This window comes from Glycine soja, chromosome 14, assembly GCF_004193775.1.
Source record: "Glycine soja cultivar W05 chromosome 14, ASM419377v2, whole genome shotgun sequence".
In the NCBI taxonomy this organism is placed as follows: Eukaryota; Viridiplantae; Streptophyta; class Magnoliopsida; order Fabales; family Fabaceae; genus Glycine; species Glycine soja.
In genome coordinates this window covers 33,191,816-33,211,229 of record NC_041015.1, presented here as the reverse complement: position 1 = coordinate 33,211,229, position 19,414 = coordinate 33,191,816, and the positions used below count along the sequence as shown (strand labels likewise).

Genomic DNA, 19,414 nt, shown 5'->3' with positions numbered 1-19,414 from the left:
GAAAAGAAGAAAAAGTAGATACACATGACAATTCATAAATATTTTGAAATGTCAATTATTTATTAATTAACTGATACCCCCAAATTTTAAACTTAACAATCGTGTACACTTGAAAGAACAGACGCGCGTGTTCTAATTTTGGATAGGGATGTTGCTTGCTACAAGACAATGACTACTCTGAATGGTTGAGTTGTCCCATTGATTTGGCAACCTACTATTGAACGTGGAGAAAAGTGAGGAGACTGAACCGAACAAGACCAAAAAAAAAATGTGACATGTAAAGGATATCCAAATAGGAAATCACTTCTAAAAACATAGACCACAAATTCAGATTCTGAGTCCTAAATATCTGCACCAACCGTGTAACACAGTACATTTTCCATAAATGTATATGGATTTTCAATAGACAAGTTACTAAAGCGTCGATTTAGCTTCATCCCTAGCTACTAGCTAGCACTTTCACTTCCGTTAATTTAACAGTAGACCATTAACTTGAAAATTTCAAAACACCGCATCAAAATTTTCTTCTGAAGGCACTACCGAAGAATGGCTGTTTTTGCATCTTCATCATCTTTACAAACCCATTTGCATTCCTCGCTCTTGGCACCTTCTTTTGAAGGTGCACATGATCACAACTCGTGGTGGGTGCGAGCGAGATCACAGAAACGCATTGGTCAAAGATTACACACACAGGACATAGCTAGAGGGCTGAGAATAAAAGTCCAGAGTGCAGCAACAAAACCAGCAAAATCTCCAGGTACTTGTACCGAGTTTTTTTTTTTTTTTTTAATTTGTAGTAATCGAAAACAGGTACCAGAGATCATACTATGTTATAGTTCAACCAATTAAATTAGACCCCTTGGTGTTTTGGGTTGCTTTCACTTCTAACTTATCAACGCTTAAAACACATGATACATGGATATTAAGTTATTAACTAGTTTATTTCATTTTTCTTGTGGTAATTAGCTGAAGAAGATTGGAAGGTTAAGCGAGAATTTCTGCTTCAGAAAAGGGTACATCTCCTTCTCTAAATCTTTGTCACACATATAGATAGCACTACCAAATGTGCAAAAGACTAATTACATTGTTCCGCCTTTCTTTTAAAGTTATCAATCAAAGAAACCATTTCACTGGCTTTACTAGAAATAGAAAAGGCTTTCGATTTTGAAACATGTGATATTCCTCAGAATTATCACCATCCTAATATAAATCATAAAAATCTTCCTAGTAATTTACACTAATAACCCTGAGGTTTCATCAAACTACTGAGACACCTTCTGTTATTATGAGCATTACAATAATCTTCTCCTTTGTAGGAATTGCTTGTGTAATATATAAAGGGATGCCACTTTAATGTTTTCAAACATAAAAGAAGATTGATGTAAGAATAAAAAAAAGAGTGGTGTTATGTGTAAGAAAAAAATTCAAGGCGTGTGAGTACAATTTACTTAAATATTTATCACTAAGCTAGCGTGTAAATATCTCAATAGAGATCACAGAATAATACTATGGAGAATTAACTCAATTAAGGGGCAAAGTAAATAATTGCTATAAAAAATAATTAAATGTATATCAGAGTCTTGTGTAGAATTTTGGAGAACGGGAATTCATGTTCATATTGTATGCATAATATATATTGCTATGTTTTATCTTAAGGTGTATATGTATAATATTACAGGTAAGAAGTGTGGAAGTAAAGGAAGCTCTGCGCCTTCAGAAAGAAAACAGTTTTGTATTACTTGATGTAAGACCAGAAGCAGAGTTCAAGGAGGTTAGTCTGGAGGGAATTCTCATTACCTGTAACGAATAAAAACTATAGAAATTGGAAGCCTCGTGCATTTCCCATATCCAGTGTTCCTAAAATTCATTAAATTTTGAATCCTGTTTCTCGGCTATGCTAATAATTTCAAGTAGTTGTTACACTTGGAGAACATATATTGACTTAGTTGGGAAAAAACATAAGTAGTGAGTGGTTTGGTTAATGGTGCAGGCACATCCTCCAGGTGCAATCAATGTGCAAATATATAGGCTCATAAAAGAGTGGACAGCATGGGACATTGCAAGACGTGCTGCATTTTTGTTTTTTGGTATTTTTTCTGGGACAGAAGAGAACCCTGAGTTCATCAAGAGTAAGATAAACTTTCCTAATCACACATTTCCTGAGGTCATGCAAATACTTGTTTCCTCTAAGTAAAAGTTTGATTTGTGCTGGCAGATGTTGAAGCAAAAATAGATAAAGATGCAAAGATAATAGTAGCTTGCACATCAGGGGGTACATTGAGACCATCACAAAATTTGCCCGAAGGTCAACAATCAAGGTACTAAATTTTCTCTCTCTCACCCGAACATCCGGAATATATTTATATAGGGCTATTTTTATATGATACTAAGTGGAAGAAATAAATTTTGATCCTAGTTGGATAATCTAGATTGAAGGTTAATATGACTTTTTTGTTTAATTTCTCCATTCATTTAAATGTTTAATGTTTATTGCAGACCATACTAATAAATTGTTAATCATTAAAGTCTGATAATAGTATCTATCAATGTACATAGAGATGCAAAATCATGGAGTATTGTAAAGTTGTATAACTGCTTGATCTAAACTGCATCAATTCCATCTACAGACCGCAATTTACAAGTAGCTCTTAAATCTAAATTATTCTGCAACAGCTAAAATACGCCACCGAATTTGTCCATTTGATATTACCAAGAATGTTTACTTTCATGTCAAAAGCTTAAATTGTCAGTGAAAACACAACTCTTGACATTAAACACATGGAAACATGTCAAACCTAGAATATGAACCAAAACACCATCTAAAGCCAAATGATATGACCAAGAGCGTTTACCATTATGTTAAAAATTTAAGTTGTTAACAGGGACAAAATAGTTGAGATATAACACTATGTTCTAAACATAGGCTTTTTTCTATTTAAGCTATTGGGCATGGACCACTAAATTGAACTTGAGTTGGGTTTAAGACTGAAAAATATGAAATAGATAAGAAAAATAGATGATAGAAGGAGAAGAAAGATAACACAACAATGAAAGTTTATTGCGAATAATAGAAAATAATACAATGAAAATTGGGTTCAAAAGCTCTCTCTAACTCGCTTTGAATCCTACTAACTAATTCTTTTATAGGATTATATAGACATAACATAATAACCTAAAAAAATTATGACGGCTAAAATAGTTTTAACACAAAACAATGTTAATGAACCATCTAACTGACTAACTAATACATACTGGACAATATATTAGAAGATACGGTTGAACGCTTCATTGGACAGAAGACAATTCCAACACAAAAGGCTAGATTGGACACTATAGGTAGTGTAGTCTAGTCACTTCTATCAGTGTCATCCACTCCTTGTCATCCAACAATCTCCACCTTGGTTCAATAACAATTTTGAATTAGATGTAAATCTGTTTATTCCCAACAATCTATATTAAGTAGATCCAAATAGAGCATGAACTTGCTTTGAGGAACAGGCTTTGTGAACATATCAGTTGGGTTCTCCTTCGTATTAACTGTGGCGTCCCTAAATAATGACTGGTTTAATAGTAATAATTTAAATAACAGAAACCATGGGAAATATTTTTTTTCTTTTCTTTTCTCTCTTTTCACGGTAATTAATTTCAGAATGAAAATTATCACTATAGAGTCCTGAATGGCCAGTTCACAACTCTATTCGGAGTTATTTCTTTCTGATCACTCATAACCTCTAAACCATTTTGCTCTTTCAAAAAGAAAAATATACCAACCATCATTTTAGGTCGTCACGTGAAAAATAATAAAATGCGGTCGATAAACTCTTGTCATTAAAGTTTGTTAACACACTTCCTTTTCAAATAACAAGATTAAACATAATTACATTTATCATCTAAAACTGTCCAAAATATGGGAGTTTGCAAAATACATAGTGACATCCAGAGTAAAGGTATCAACTGTGGTGGCTTTAGCCACATATATACAATCATCAAAATTTCTATACAATAGGTCTACCCACCCAAAAATCAAAAGAGTAAACCTAGCAGTCTGAACTAGATACACCCACCCACAAAAAGTATGTAAACCTAGTCTAAGGAGCCGTCTACTATGATGAAGAGTCTTCACTATTCGTTGTCCCTCCAGGGACGCTCTCCTCTGTAGAGTCTGCCTCAGATGCTGACATGATATACTCTGAAAAATCAACATCAAGGAGTGGGTCTTCGTCATCCTCAGGTAAGTCAAGAGCATCCACAGCAGGATCTTCTTCAGAGGATGACACCTCTATCACTTGAACTGGCTCCACTAGTCGATATGGAGTAGGTGTAGGTAGTATCCACTCCACAGGCTGCTGAAGTGTGCGTGCGGGTTCCTCTGGATGTACCAATGAAGTAGCAGTGAGTCGAATCGTGCTACGGAATCGGCACCTCTCATTGCCTTCGAGGGTCTCCCAAACTCCCTCTAGGCACTCCATCACCACGCGATCATGGATTAATTGCGCTGCCATCACGATGTACAAGAAATAAAAGAAAGGGGGTAGACTTTTTCACAAGAAATCTAACTACAGGTAACAATACAATGCGTCCCATAACTGCTACATATAGTCAAAAGGTATGTCTCAAGGGTTTTCTTCTCTGGTAATCGATTACCAAAGTATGTAATCGATTAACAGTGCCCAAACTCGAGTTACACAGCTTCTGCACATGGAAACCTGCAAATTACACTGTGTAATCGATTACACATAAATGGTAATCGATTACCAGTGTTCTATCTCCTTGTGTAATCGATTACACCCAACTGGTAATCGATTACCAGTGCCATGTTACTCTGTGTAATCGATTACACACCATTGGTAATCGATTACCAGAGGCCATCTTAACATCCTGTCTCCATTTTTTAGCCTTGTAATCGATTACACACCCTTGGTAATCGATTACCAGAGGTCATTTTAACTTCCTGTCTCCATTTCTAAGCCCTGTAATCGATCACACACCCTTGGTAATCGATTACCAGAGGCCATTTTCCAGATACCACTCAAGATTCATAGCTGGCCAGCCACCACACAAGCCTCCTTGCTTTGTGGTCTTTGTTCTTTTATTAGTTGATTGCCAGGAGCTCGCCTGTTTAGGTACATCACAGGTTCTCACTGACTGACTATGCCCGGGTTGGGTCGGGATGGGTCAAGCTTGGTTTTGGGAAATATCACCCCACCTGATGTTCCCAAGGTCTCCTGACCCCCGCGACATATCTCCAAGTACCACTCTGTGGTCAACAAACAAAAGTAGGAAGACTGACTCTTCCACGCTTTCTCACATCAAGCTTGTTGGATTATGGGGTATCCGTCATATGTGGTACTAGGTGGCGATCGGGCGATGGTGCAAATCAACTCTCCCACATCCATAAATCAAGCATGAACCCACCATCCCCAATTGCCCACCTTCAACTGAGCTCACGTACTCCTACGTAGCCCTTTATCCTCGTTCCTCTCAACACCGGGTCCCCATCAACCCCTCCAAGCTTCCACAATATCCAAGCAATTTAATTCTCACTATCATGAACTACCCTAAACCAAGAAAATAGGGCATAGGCAGAAAACTCTGCCCAAAACACATTCACATATTACCATTTTCCCTACTCAAATACCCCAGTAACATTCTCTTCGTTCCAATTCGTTAACCGTTGGATCGACTTGAACATTTTACTGGAGGTTCCTAGTACATAAGTCTACATTTTGACTGTTGGGATCTGCTAGAAAGTGTCCAGAACCCAATATGTACTACCTTTCCCATAACCAGCAATGCACAAGCATTTTCTGCACATGAGCAAAAATTCTGTTGCACAAATTTGACAACAATTTTCTGCATAATAGGGCAGATTTCGAAATCCATCTTGCCCACATCCAATTTTGCTCAAATTGGATCCTACAAGTCCTAAATCATGTATAAATCATATTTAAACCAAAAACAAACTTCAGACCAAGACAATTCAAAATCTAGGTACCTAAAACCCATCAATTTAGTGGATTTTCAAGGTTTGAGAAGTGAAAATGAGAATGGGGTAATTTTGGAGTAAACTCTCATCTCAAACAAGTCTATAACATTAATTTAAACTTGCTCAAACTGGTTTTAAGGCGAAAACTCCACTGATTCAAGATTTGACCCCTCAACACCCAATTTACCCTAGAAATGACTCTTGTTTTCACATTTGTCACTCATTTTTCTCATTTGCTCTGCCCAAGCTTTCCTACAAGTCCTAATTGACATTTTAAACTAGGATCAACTCACTTTGACTCCAATTTACACTAACTCCATGTCTAGCTTCTCTAACCCTCAAAATCTCACACTTTTCTATCTACAACATTGTCATTCTCACATTTAACCCTAAATTAACTTTCCCCATCATCTCTACCATTTTTCTATCAATAATTTCAGCACACAAACATCACAAAGCATCATCATAAAACCCTAAAACAGAATGGGTAAATTTGACTCACATCAAACATATCAAGTTTAGCATGCTTTCAACAAATTTCTTCACAAATAACTACCATAAGGCATTAACCTAGTAAAACTACCCATCATATCTCCCAAAGACCCGATACCCACGAATTTCATGTGAGAAGAAGTCTACCCAAACCTGAAATTCGAAGTCCCACAACGTAGAGGTGCGCTTCACGACTCCAAAAATGGCTTCCTTTTGCAATTTGGAGTAGAAATGATGAGCAAAGAGAGGAAAAGCTTTCTGAATTTCTGCTGAGTGAAGAGAGAGAACATGGCTTTTATTTTAAAAGGATTTTCTCTTTCCTTCTCCTAAAAGTTATGCCACATGTCTCATTTTGAGTGGAGCAAAAAGGGGCCCACCTCTTCCCTTTGAGGTGACTTTATACTCAGCCACAAGGAGAGAAAAGTTTGACCTTTTGAATGCTAAAATCCTGCCTCAGTTTGTGTGCTGCTTCTCTGGTTCCAATTCCTCGCGTTTCTCTGCACCCGTCGGGGCCCGTTTTCGAAAGTAGACAATATATATATCAAAACGCTCAGAATGAAACCTTGAGCGTAGTTCAGAGGTTGGTTTTGTTAAATTTTTAGTTGCACGCAAAATGATAATTTTTAGACTAATTAATTGAGAATTAATCTATAACTTTCCAGTTATGGATTACTCTTCGTTAATCAACCTAACCCGCGTATCTTTCCCCCAATGTACATACTTCTACCAGGAGTATATATATATATATATACACTGAATAATACTTATATATATATTTACTTAAAATATATCATTTACAAAATTCCGGGTAGAAATTTCCAGGATGTCACAATACTCCCACCCTTTAAGGAATTTCGTCCCCGAAATTATCTACTCTAGGAACAAACTTGGGTACAATTCTCTCACCCTATCCTTTGACTCCAAGGTTGAATCACCCTCGTCGGGTCCCCACTGCACTTTCACCAACGCGATCTCCTTTCCTCTCAGCGACTTCATTCTTCGATCAGTAATCTTCTAAGGTTGTGCTTTGTAGGTGAGGTTATCCTTCACTTGTACTTCATCCAGTGCGAGTACATGTGATGGATCCGAGTTGTATCGTCTCAGTTGAGAGACATGAAACACAGGGTGCAAATTCGATAAACTCGGAGGTAAAGCGATTGGATAAGCTACAGGCCCAACCTTCTTCAAAATTTGATACGGACCCAGATACTTGGGCGTCAGCTTCCTAGATTTGAGAGCTCTCCCTACTCCAGTTACAGGAGAAACCTTCAAAAACACATGTTCTCCTTCCTGAAAATCTAATGGCTTCCTCCTTCTGTCATAATAGCTCTTCTGCCTATCCTGAGATGCTTTTATTTTCTCTCGAATCATCTTCACTTGTTCGGTAATTTGTTGTAGCATTTCAGGCCCAAGGATTACTGCTTCTCCATCATCGTACCAACAAATAGGAGTTTTGCACTTCCGCCCATATAGAGCTTCAAAAGGAGCCATACCAATGCTGGCTTGGTAGCTGTTGTTGTGAGTAAATTCAATCAATGGCAAACATTCCATCCAACTGCCTTGTTGCTCTATAATACATGCCCGGAGTAGATCTTCTAGAGTCTGAATGGTTCGTTCAGTCTGACCATCTGTTTGAGGATGATAAGCTGAACTGAGCTTCAGCTTTGTCCCCAATGCTTCATGCAGACTTGTCCAAAATCATGATGTAAACGTCGAATCCCTGTCTGATACAATACTGGAAGGAATTCCATGCAACCTTATTACTTCTTTGATATACAACTCTACTAGCTTCTCCATTTTATACTTCATATTCACCGGAATAAAATGAGCAGATTTGGTGAGTCGATCTACTATGACCCACACAGCATCGTGTCCACGACTAGTCTTGGGTAGACTAGATACAAAATCCATAGATATGCTCTCCCATTTCCATTCCGGAATTTCTAGTGGCTTTAATTCTCCTGATGGTCGCTGGTGCTCAGCCATAGCCTTTTGACATGTCAAACATCTTGCTACATATTCAGCTACATCTTTCTTCATGCCATGCCACCAAAAACTTCTCTTCAAGTCTTGGTACATCTTAGTCATTCCTGGATGGAAACTAAGACGGCTTTTATATGCTTCTTCTAAGATCTTAACTTTCAAATCATCTAAAGGTAGTACACATATCCTCCCCTTGAATCTAATTAACCCAGTTGTGTCCTTCTTAAACTCCACATCCTTATCTCCCATTGCATCTAACACTTTGCCTTGCAGAAACTGGTCATCCTCTTGAGCCTCGCGTATGTGATCTACGAACTCATTGGTGATCTGCAACTCTCCCACAAATAAGCTCTTGGGTCGCATCTCGATTGCTAGATTCAGATCTCGAAATTCCTCTATCAATCTCTGTTCCAGACTCATCATGGCCGCAACATGTAAGGACTTCCGGCTTAGCGCATCGGCTAATACATTAGTCTTTTCTGGATGGTAGGAAAGACCAAAATCATAATCCTTGAGGAACTCCATCCATCTTCGTTGCCTCATATAGAGTTCCTTCTGATCGAACAAGTATTTGAGGCTCTTGTGATCGCTGAAAACTTCAAAACGAGTACCATATAAATAATGCCTCCAAATCTTTAAGGCAAAGACCACCGCTGCTAGTTCCAAGTCATGGGTCGGATAGTTAACTTCATGAGGACGCAATTGGCGTGAAGCATAAGCCACTACTCTTCCCCCCTGCATTAACACATGTGACATCCTAGAATTTCTACCCGGAATTTTGTAAGCGATATATTTTAAATAATTATATATATATAAGTATTATTTAGTGTATATATGTATACTCCTGGTAGAAGTATATACATTGGGGAAAAGATATGCGGGTTAGGCTAATTAACGAAGAGAAATCCATAACTGGACAGTTATAGATTAATTCTCAATTAATTAGTCTAAAAATTATCGTTTTGCGTGCAACTAATAATTTAACAAAACCAACCTCTGAACCACGCTCAAGGTTTCATTCTGAGCGTTTTGATATATATATTGCCTACTTTCGAAAATGGGCCCTGACAGGTGCAGAGAGACGCGATGAACTGAAACCAGAGAAGCGGCACGCAAACTGAGGTAGGATTTTAGCATTCAAAAGGTCAAATTTTTCTCTCCTTGTGGCTGAGTATGAAGTCACATCAAGAGAAAAGTGGACCCCTTTTTGTTCCACTCAAAATGGGACAAGTGGCAAGTGCTTTAAAAAAATAAAATAATAGGAAAAAGAAAATCATTTTTTCTATTAAAAGCCACATTCTCTCTCTTCACTCAGCAGAAAATTCAGAAGCTCTCCTTCTCATCTCCCACGTTGCTTTTCTTCTCCCTTTCTCCTCCACCATTGTTGCCCATCAAAGCTCCAAACTTTGCTCATCATTTCTTCTCCAAATTGCAAAAGGAAGCCATTTTCGGAGTCGTGAAGCGCACCTCTACGTTGTGGGACTTCAAATTTTAGGTTTGGGTAGACTTATTCTCACATGAATTTCGTGGGTATTGGGTTTTTGGGAGATATGATGGGTAGTTCTACTAGGTTTGTGCCTTATGGTAGTTATTTGTGAAGGAATTTGTTGAAAGCATGCTAAACTTGACATGTTTGATGTGAGCCAAATTTACCCATTCTGTTTTAGGGTTTTATGATGATGCTTTGTGATGTTTGTGTGCTGAAATTTTTGATAGAAAACTAGTAGAGATGAGGGGGAAAGTTAATTTAGGGTTAAATGTGAGAATGACAATGTTGTAGGTAGAAAAGTGTGAGATTTTGAGGGTTTGAAAACCTAAATTTGGGGTTAGTGTAAATTGGAGTCTAAAGTGAGTTGATTTTAGTTTAGAATGTCAATTAGGACTTGTAGGTAAGCTTGGACAGAGCAAATGAGAAAAATGAGTGACAAAGGTGAAAGCAAGAGCCATTTCTAGGGTAAATTGGGTGTTGAGGGGTCAAGGTAGTGCATTGCTGGTTATGGGAAAGGTAGTACCTATTGGGTTCTGGACATTTTCTAGCAAATCCCAACGGTGAAAATGTAGACTTATGTACTAGGAACCTCCAGTAATATTTTCAAGTCGATCCAACGGTTAACGAATCGAAACAAAGAGAATGTTACTGGGGTATTTGAGTAAGGAAAGCTATAATATGTGAATGTGTTTTGGGCAGAGTTTTCTGCCTCTGCCCTATTTTCTTGGTTTAGGGTAGTTCATGATAGTTGGAATTGGATTGCTGGGATATTATGGAAGCTTGGAGGGGTTGATGGGGACCCGGTGCTGGGAGGAATGAGGATAAGGACTATGTAGGAGTACGTGAGCTCAGTTGAAGGTGTGCAACTGGGGATGGTTGGTTCATGTTTGATTTGAGGATGTGGGAGAGTTGATTTGCACCATCGCCCGATCGCCACCTAGTACCACATATGATGGGTGTCCCATAATCCAACAAGCTTGATGTGAGAAAGCGTGGAAGAGTCAGTCTTCCTACTTTTGTTTGTTGACCACAGAGTGGTACTTGGAGATATGTCGCGGGGGTCAGGAGACCTTGGGGACGTCAGGTGGGGTGCTATTGCCCAAAACCACGCTTAACCAATCCCGACCCAACCCGGACATAGTCAGTCAGTGAGAACCTGTGACGTACCTAAACAGGCGAGCTCCTGGCAGTCAACCAATAAAAGAACAAAGACCACAAAGCAAGGAGGCTTGTGTGGCGGCTGGCCAGCTATGGATCTTGAGTAATATTTGGAATTTGGCCTCTGGTAATCGATTACCAAGGGGTGTAATCGATTGCAAGGCTTAGAAATGGAGACAGGATGTTGAGGTGGCCTCTGGTAATCGATTACCAATGTTGTGTAATCGATTACACAGAGTAACAGGGCACTGGTAATCGATTACCAGTTATGTGTAATCGATTACACAGTGTAAATTGCAGGTTTCCATGTGTTGAAGTTGTGTAACTCGAGTTTGGGCACTAGTAATCGATTACATACTTTGGTAATCGATTACCAGAGAAGAAAACCCTTGAGACATACCTTTTAACTACATGTAGCGGTTATGGGACGCATTGTATTGTTACCTGTAGTTAGATTTCTCGTGAAAGAGTCTACCCCCTTTCTTTTATTTCTTGTAGATCGCGATGGCAGCGCAATTAATCCATGATCACGTGGTGATGGAGTGCCTAGAGGAAGTTTGGGAGACCCTCGAAGGCAATGAGAGGTGCCGATTCCGTGGCATGATTCGACTCACTGCTACTTCATTGGTACATCCAGAGGAACCCGCACGCATGCTTTAGTGGACTGTGGAGTGGATACTACCTACACCTACTCAACATCGACTAGTGGAGCCAATCCAAGTGATAGAGGTGTCATCCTCTGAAGAGGATCCTGAGGAGGACCCAGAGGAGTTACCTCCTGAGCCTGCTGTGGATGCTCTTGACCTTTCAGAGGATGATGAAGACCCACTTCCTGTTGTGGATTCTCCAGAGGATATCTTGTCAGCATCTGAGGCAGACTCTACAGAGGAGAGCGGCCCTGGAGGGACAGCGAACAGTGAAGACTCTTCATCATAGCAGATGGCTCCTTAGACTAGGTTTACATACTTTTTGTAGGTGGGTGTATCTAGTTCAGACTGCTAGGTTTACTCTTTTGATTTTTGGGTAGGTAGACCTATTGTATAGAAATTTTGATGATTGTATATATGTGGCTGAGGCCACCACAGTTGATACCTTTGCTCTGGATGTCACTATGTATTTTGCAAACTCCCATATTTTGGACAGTTTTAGATGATGAATGTAATTATGTTTAATCTTGTTATTTGAAAAGGTAGTGTTAACAAACTTTAAATAAATTAGAAGTTTATTGACCGCATTTTATTATTTTTCACGTGACGACCTAAAATGATGGCTGGTATATATTTCATTTTGAAAGAGAAAAATAGTTTAGAGGTTATGAGTGATTGGAAATGAATGACTCCGAATAGAGTTGTGAACTGGCCATTCAGGACTCTATAGTGATAATTTTTCTTCTGAATTTAATTACTGTGAAAAAGAGAGAGAAAGAAAAAGAAAAAAAAATCCCATGGTTTTTGTTATTTAAATTATTACTATTAAACCAGTCATTATTTAGGGACGCCACAACACACATCCCAAGCCTTGCCCGCTCGCATCGCAATACACTTCAAATGGTCTCCTAGGGTCGGGCAAAATTAACACTGGAGCTGTTGTCAACCGCCTCTTCAACTCTTGGAAGCTTTGATCACATTTCTCATTCCAGACAAAATTCTCATTCTTAGGAGTCAATTTAGTTAGGGGCAGTGCCAATTTAGAAAATCCCTCAATGAATTTTCTATAATAGCCAGCCAACCCCAAGAAACTTCGAACTTCTGTTGGAGTTGTCGGTTGTTGCCACTCCATAACCGACTCCACTTTAATCGGATCCACCACAACCCCGTCTTTAGAAATCACATGCCCCAAGAACTGTACTTTCTCTAACCAAAATTCACATTTTGACAATTTGGCGAACAATTTCCTATCCCTCAGGATATGCAACACAATTCTCAAGTGCTTCTCATGCTCCTCCTTATTCCTTGAATACACTAGAATATCATCAATGAACACAACCACGAACTGATCTAAGTAATCATGGAATATACGGTTCATATAGTCCATGAAGATAGCCGGAGCATTAGTCACTCCAAATGGCATGACTAAATACTCATAATGCCCATACCGAGTCTGAAACACAGTCTTTGGGATATCTTCCTTCTTAACTCGGATTTGATGATACCCCGATCGCAAATCGATCTTCGAAAATACCGTCGCTCCCCTCAATTGATCAATCAAATCATCTATCCTCAATAGAGGATATTTGTTCTTGATAGTGACTTTGTTCAGCTGCCGGTAGTCTACGCATATTCTCATACTTCCATCCTTCTTTTTAACCAGTAAGACCGGTGCTCCCCACGGTGATACGCTTGGGTGAACAAATTGTTTACTTATAAGATCCTGCACTTGTGCCTTCACCTCTGCTAGTTTTACCGGAGACATCCTATAGGGTGCGATCGACACTGGATTCGCCCCAGGCACCAAGTCAATAATGAATTCCACTTCTCTTTCAGGTGGTAATTCACAAATGTCATCAGGAAAAACCTCTGGAAATTCTGACACCACCGGTATACTGCTAACTTCAGAGACCTCCTCCACATTCATGGAGAACAACACCATGTAAGTTCGAACATCCCCCACTCCATCGGTGGCAGCATTCTCTTTCAATGGTTCATTTGGAATTACATTTCCACCAAATACTAGCATCTTCTCTTTGCAGTCTAGAAAGATATGGTTAGTAGATAACCAATCCATCCCCAAGATCACATCTAGATGAGCTAAAGGTAGGCAAATCAAATCCGCCATAAAAGATCGACCCTTAATAGTTATAGGACACTTCAAACACACCCGAGAGGTGGTTACAGGCTCATTAGTCGGAGTAGACACCACCATATCATATGGTAACTCCGTCGTACATAACCCCAACCTCTCCACACATGCATGAGATATGAACGAATGCGTGGCACCCGAATCATAGAGTACATCTAGTAGTTTATCAGCAATCAAACACTTACCCTGTATCAAATCATCGGAGGCACCAACTTCTGATCCACTCATAGCAAATACCCGGGAGGGTACCTTTGGTCTTCCACCACTAGTGTTGTTGTTGTTGCTAACATTACCGCTCCTTGTGGGATTAGTAGGCCCACGATTGACTGTGTTGGAATTGGAAGTTACCGTCGGTCTCCCAGTCATTCTACACTCTCGAGCATAATGGCCTACCTTGCCACAAATATAGCAACGATTCTCCTATGTCTGCTGGAGTTGTGTGCAATTCCTCCTATGATGCGGTCCTCCGCACTGAAAGCACTGTACCCCAGTCCCCCTTGACTGGCTCATGTTGGACGTAGTCATAGGTTTTTCTCCTTATTTCTAGAATATGGCTTCATCCTCTTATTACTGTTTCCTCTAAAAGGATGGCTTCTTTGTGGTCCTCCAAAACCTCTAGCTTGCCTCTCTTTCATCTTGTCCTCAAATATTTTGCACTTGGTCATCAGTTGATTGAAATCTATGATCTGCATGTAGCTAACTGCCTGTTGAATCTCCAGTAGAAGCCCATTCTCAAACTAAGCACATAAGTCTTCTTTGTTCCGAGCATCTTGGTATTGAGGCCAATACTGTAGAAGTTCATTAAATTTGGTCGTGTATTCCCCAACGGACATGTTTCCCTGCTTCAAATCCAGAAATTCCTTCGCCTTTCGCTTCCTGAGATCTCGTGGAAAAATAATTTTCTAGGAATTTGTCCTTGAAGAAAATGTAGGTCTCACGAACTTCCACCAGTTCTCAGCTTCTCCTTGGAGCATGAATGTCGCATAAGGGACCTTATGCTCCTCGAGACAACCCATCGCCTCGAAAATCTTCTCAGTCTTAGCTAACCACAACCTAGCACCTTTCGGATCATAGTCCCCACTGAACTTCGGCGGGTGGTTCTTACGGAAAGCCATGAGTCCCCGATACTCTGCCGGCTCCACATCACGTTCCTGCACTAGAGTTTCCAGCACAGCTGTGATGCAGTCTAGGACATCACGGTTCTGATCCCTACCACATCCTGCCATACGTAACCTGTAGGGAAGCTATTAGTATCCAATAAATTCTACTGAGAGAGTGTACCATACAAGCTATGACAGTTACAACAATATCCCTCTCTCTCTCTCTCTCTCTCTCTCTCTATATATATATATATATATATATATATATATATATATATATATATATATATATATATATACACACACACACACACACACACACAACAATTCTACTGAATCAATTGCACATTCCTGCCTAAGACAAGAAAGTAGAATTACACACAATTTGTGACTTAACGTCACTACCCGAAACCTACTTCCAAGTTTCAGAGATACAAAGCATTCACACAGTAAGACCATGAACAGGTTCACTAGAATCCAACTTTTGCTCTGAGATCTTTTTTGTCTTGCAACTCAAGGATTAACTTATCAACCTTTGATGGTTGATCGAAGAGAGGTGCCCAGATTTCCTGTTCTTTTAATAAGGCATACATCTTGATGCGTCAAAAGTTGAAACTATTCTTTCCTATGAGTTTCTCAATCTTGATTGTGTTGATCATGTAAAAAAATGATGAAACTCAGAAACAAAGAAGGGTGAATTGGTTTCTAAATCAAATCAAACTTAAAAAACAAAATTTTGAAAAACTTTTTTCCAAGTATTGTATCACAAACTTTTGTTAAAAACCAATACCTAATCAATCACCCTTACACAAAATCCATATGTTAAAGTTCTTTTTGAAAAAGAAATATTCTTTAAACTCAGAAAATTGATCAAGAATAGAATGAAAGAGAGAGATAAGATCAAGAGAAGAAGTACACCAATTTTTATATTGGTTCACTCTGTATCTCTAGAGAAGCTACTATAGTTATCTAATTCAATCTGAATTATATTTTTACTATGCACTTTGAATTCTTACAAGCAATCACAATCAATCTCAGTTCTTACCCAGAAAAAGAGACTCAGGTACCCAACCCTAGGATCCTTTGTGAATAAGAGCCTTAGAGACACCTACCCTAAGTCCAACCTAGAAAATCCTATTCTAGCATGTCTTCAAAAATTCATGCATATGCTAACATGTAAAACACACGAAAAATTGAGTCAATGAAATACACAACCTGATAATTCAAATGCAAGAACCTTTGTTTGATTGAATTGATCTCTTCTTGACCTCACAAGATCTCAACAACTCACTTTTACCATGAATGCTTCAGAAAATGAAGTCTAGAAGGTGAGTCACACAAATTTATTCTGGTCATTTTTTCTTCTCTCTTTAAAAGTGAGAATACAAGGTGATTATTTTTAGATAAAACAGTTATAACCACTTGTAATCGATTAAATCACCAATGTAATCTATAGAAATAATTGATTATATTATCATTTTAATTGATTCAAGTGTTCTTCCCAACACCTGGAAAGTTTTCAAGAACAATGTAATCAATTAGATTCTTGATGTAATCGATTAAAATGTTCTTGATCATTTCTGGAAACACTTTTAAGAACGAAGTAATTGATTACGATCACCTGATAATCGATTAAGGCATACTCATGAAAAATCGAACATGGTCTTAATTGAATTATGTAATCGATTACAAATAACTCCTAATCGATTAAACCAAAACTAGAATTTATCTACAAGCTACAAGCAACTTGTGTAATCGATTAAAACAAAGAGTTTTATTCACTGAAGAAGTTTCTATTTTTAGAAACAATCTTCCTACTCAAATGATGATTCATCTTGTACATATGGATAGATAAAGACTAAGATGCAACAATTAATACAAATGTCACTTAAAGAGTTGAACATGTAAAAATACTAACTTCTTCAAGTTTCAAAGCTTAATCTTTCCCTATCTCAATAGACCATCTTCTTGATCAAAACTTGAAGACACAACACGAACAAAACAAACAAAATGGTTGATCTGGAATGATTAGATCCACCCCAAAACAAATGCGAAAATGATTTGAACAGAAGCTCAGATACCAATTTATTGGGTTTAAGACTGTAAAATATGAAAAAGATAGGAAAACAAATGATATAAGGAAAAGAGAGATAACACAACAATGAAAGTTTATTGCAAATAATAGAAAATGGTACAATGAAAATTGGGTTCATAAGCTCTCTCTAACTAACTAATTCCTTTTATAGAAGTGTACACACAAAACAGAATAACTGAAAAACAGTTATAACAACTAAAGCAGTTATAACAAAGAACAATGTTAAGGAACCATCTAACTGACTAACTAATACAAACTGGACGGTACATTAGAAGACACGATTGGACACTCCAATGGACATAAGATAGATTCCAGTGTAGAGGAACAAATTGGATGCTACAGGCAGTGTCGTCCAATCACCTCTCTCAATGTCATCCACTCTTGTTGTCCAACAACTAATAAATGCAACATGTCCAGACTCTGGTCATATTCATATCATTTCATTTAGATACATCATAGGTTGACATTACAACTTCAACAAGTTTCTAATTATCTCAAGATTTGAAGGTGAATCTTGTTTGAGAGGAAGAGAATGATTTGCTCTAAGGTTTGTTATATACTTGCAGCTTTGCCTTGTATATTTTTTAGCAGCATTGGATTGTATGTTGGATGATGCCACTTTTAGTGAAATTCTGAAAAAATTAATACTACCAATTGCTCTTAAACCATTGATTCTGCATTAATGAAAAACATTTTGACATTTTTCACAGGTCACTTATAGCAGCGTACCTGTTGGTCCTTAACGGTTATACCAATGTCTTTCATCTAGAAGGTGGATTGTACAAATGGTTCAAAGAGGAACTGCCAACTGTTTCAGAGGAGTGAAGCTAGTGCCAAAAGTGTTCTTGTAGTCATGTGGTGATGCCTAATTTTAATTGTAATTAGTGACAATGCTGACAAATTTCAAGAAATGAACTGATGAACTAAACTGTGACTGTTGAACAGGTGAGGAAAACTATTGTTCAAAAATTGACAATTTAATTAAAAAAAAACTGATAAATTATTCGGTCCGGGTTGCTTTCATAAGGGTCCGCTCTTATTAACTTAGTGTTATCACTATCATTTGTCTTTTGTTGCCAGTTCCTAAAGGAATCTGCTCTCAAATCCAACAGCACTAGTTATTGAAAATTTATAAATTATTGAAAATTGAAAATTTAATTATTTATAATCATTAGGAAAAATCAAGAAAGAATCTTTAATATAATATTAGTTATTATCATTACAAGATGGTAAATCTACATTGAAAGTTGGAATATAATTCTAAACCATCTTACGGGGTGATTGGGCTTGTTCGTAAATGTTGATGGGAGTGAACATGCTTTCGTCGGTTAGGGATATTCTCTAATGTTCAATTCCAGATGAGATTTAGTTCAACTTAATATAACATACTACTTACATAACACATTTGACGAAAGGGAGGATTTTATTTGCTCCTCAAGCTCATAAGCGTGAAGTTTTCAAGGGAGAACAGGTTAAAGAAGAATGAAGGTAACTGCACAAAGGTTTTCAATGCCAATTATCATTGTTTTTTTCATCAAAGATTTTAACTCACTCTTCCATTGGAACAAGGAGAAAACTCTAAGTCTTAATATTAATGACGTAAAAGACTTTAAAGTATATGCTCCTTGGTTATGACATGGATGAAATTCATCCCTTATCTTTGAGCTCCAATGAGATCTTTCAATGGTGATTTTCAACCATGGAGTTGCAACGGAAGATAAAGGAGAAGAAGTGAGAGGAGGTGTCATCCACTAGAGAATAAACCATGGAAGGAGAAGCTTCACCACCAAGACAGTGCCTTGGATAAGAAGCTTAGAGAGGAAGCTTCAATGGAGGAAGAGAATGAGAGAGAGAGACCTCATTGAAAAAGATCGTCAATTTTGGCACAAATAAGTTTGGGCCAATTCTGCCATTTCGAGGGTCAAATTGGGCTGGAAAGTCAGAACCTCTACACTTGAATAATTGTGTTACAAATTTGGGCTTTGTTTTGTGTAATTAGTTTACTTAGGTAAATTAGATAGGTCAAATCAAGGCTCATTCCTTTCTTCTGAGTAGTAACTGTATATATTAGTGGAAGTTAGTTAGTTACTTCATTTTTACAAAAATAGTTTTAGAAACTTGTTGTGCAAACTTTAAGATCAAACTCTTTTATCTCTTTTTCTCTCAACTATTCTTCTTCCTCTTTTCACTTATGTTCTTCCTTTTTCTTGCACAAATTTTGTGGCTCTTCCACTGGTGATGATCATGGAAGGCTAAACACTCAATCAATCCAAGGATCCATTCCAAGCAAGGTTTGAATTTGAGTTTTGGTT

General features: G+C 38.0%; 1 protein-coding gene across 2 annotated transcripts; it reads left to right on the top strand.

Annotated features, from left to right (window-relative positions):
- Positions 1 to 382: 382 nt before the first annotated feature.
- On the top strand, positions 383 to 19,414 carry LOC114385472 (rhodanese-like domain-containing protein 14, chloroplastic). 2 transcript variants are annotated; one of them, XM_028345570.1, is made up of 6 exons: positions 383 to 757; positions 967 to 1,013; positions 1,679 to 1,771; positions 1,991 to 2,129; positions 2,216 to 2,318; positions 19,354 to 19,414. In XM_028345570.1, exons 1-6 carry the CDS (start codon positions 547 to 549, stop codon positions 19,397 to 19,399), a joined length of 639 nt encoding a protein of 212 aa, XP_028201371.1. In that variant the 5' UTR covers positions 383 to 546; the 3' UTR covers positions 19,400 to 19,414. The 2 variants fall into 2 exon arrangements, with proteins under 2 accessions (XP_028201371.1, XP_028201370.1); XM_028345569.1 differs by lacking the exon at positions 19,354 to 19,414 and adding an exon at positions 17,813 to 18,125 and having other exon boundaries at positions 389 to 757.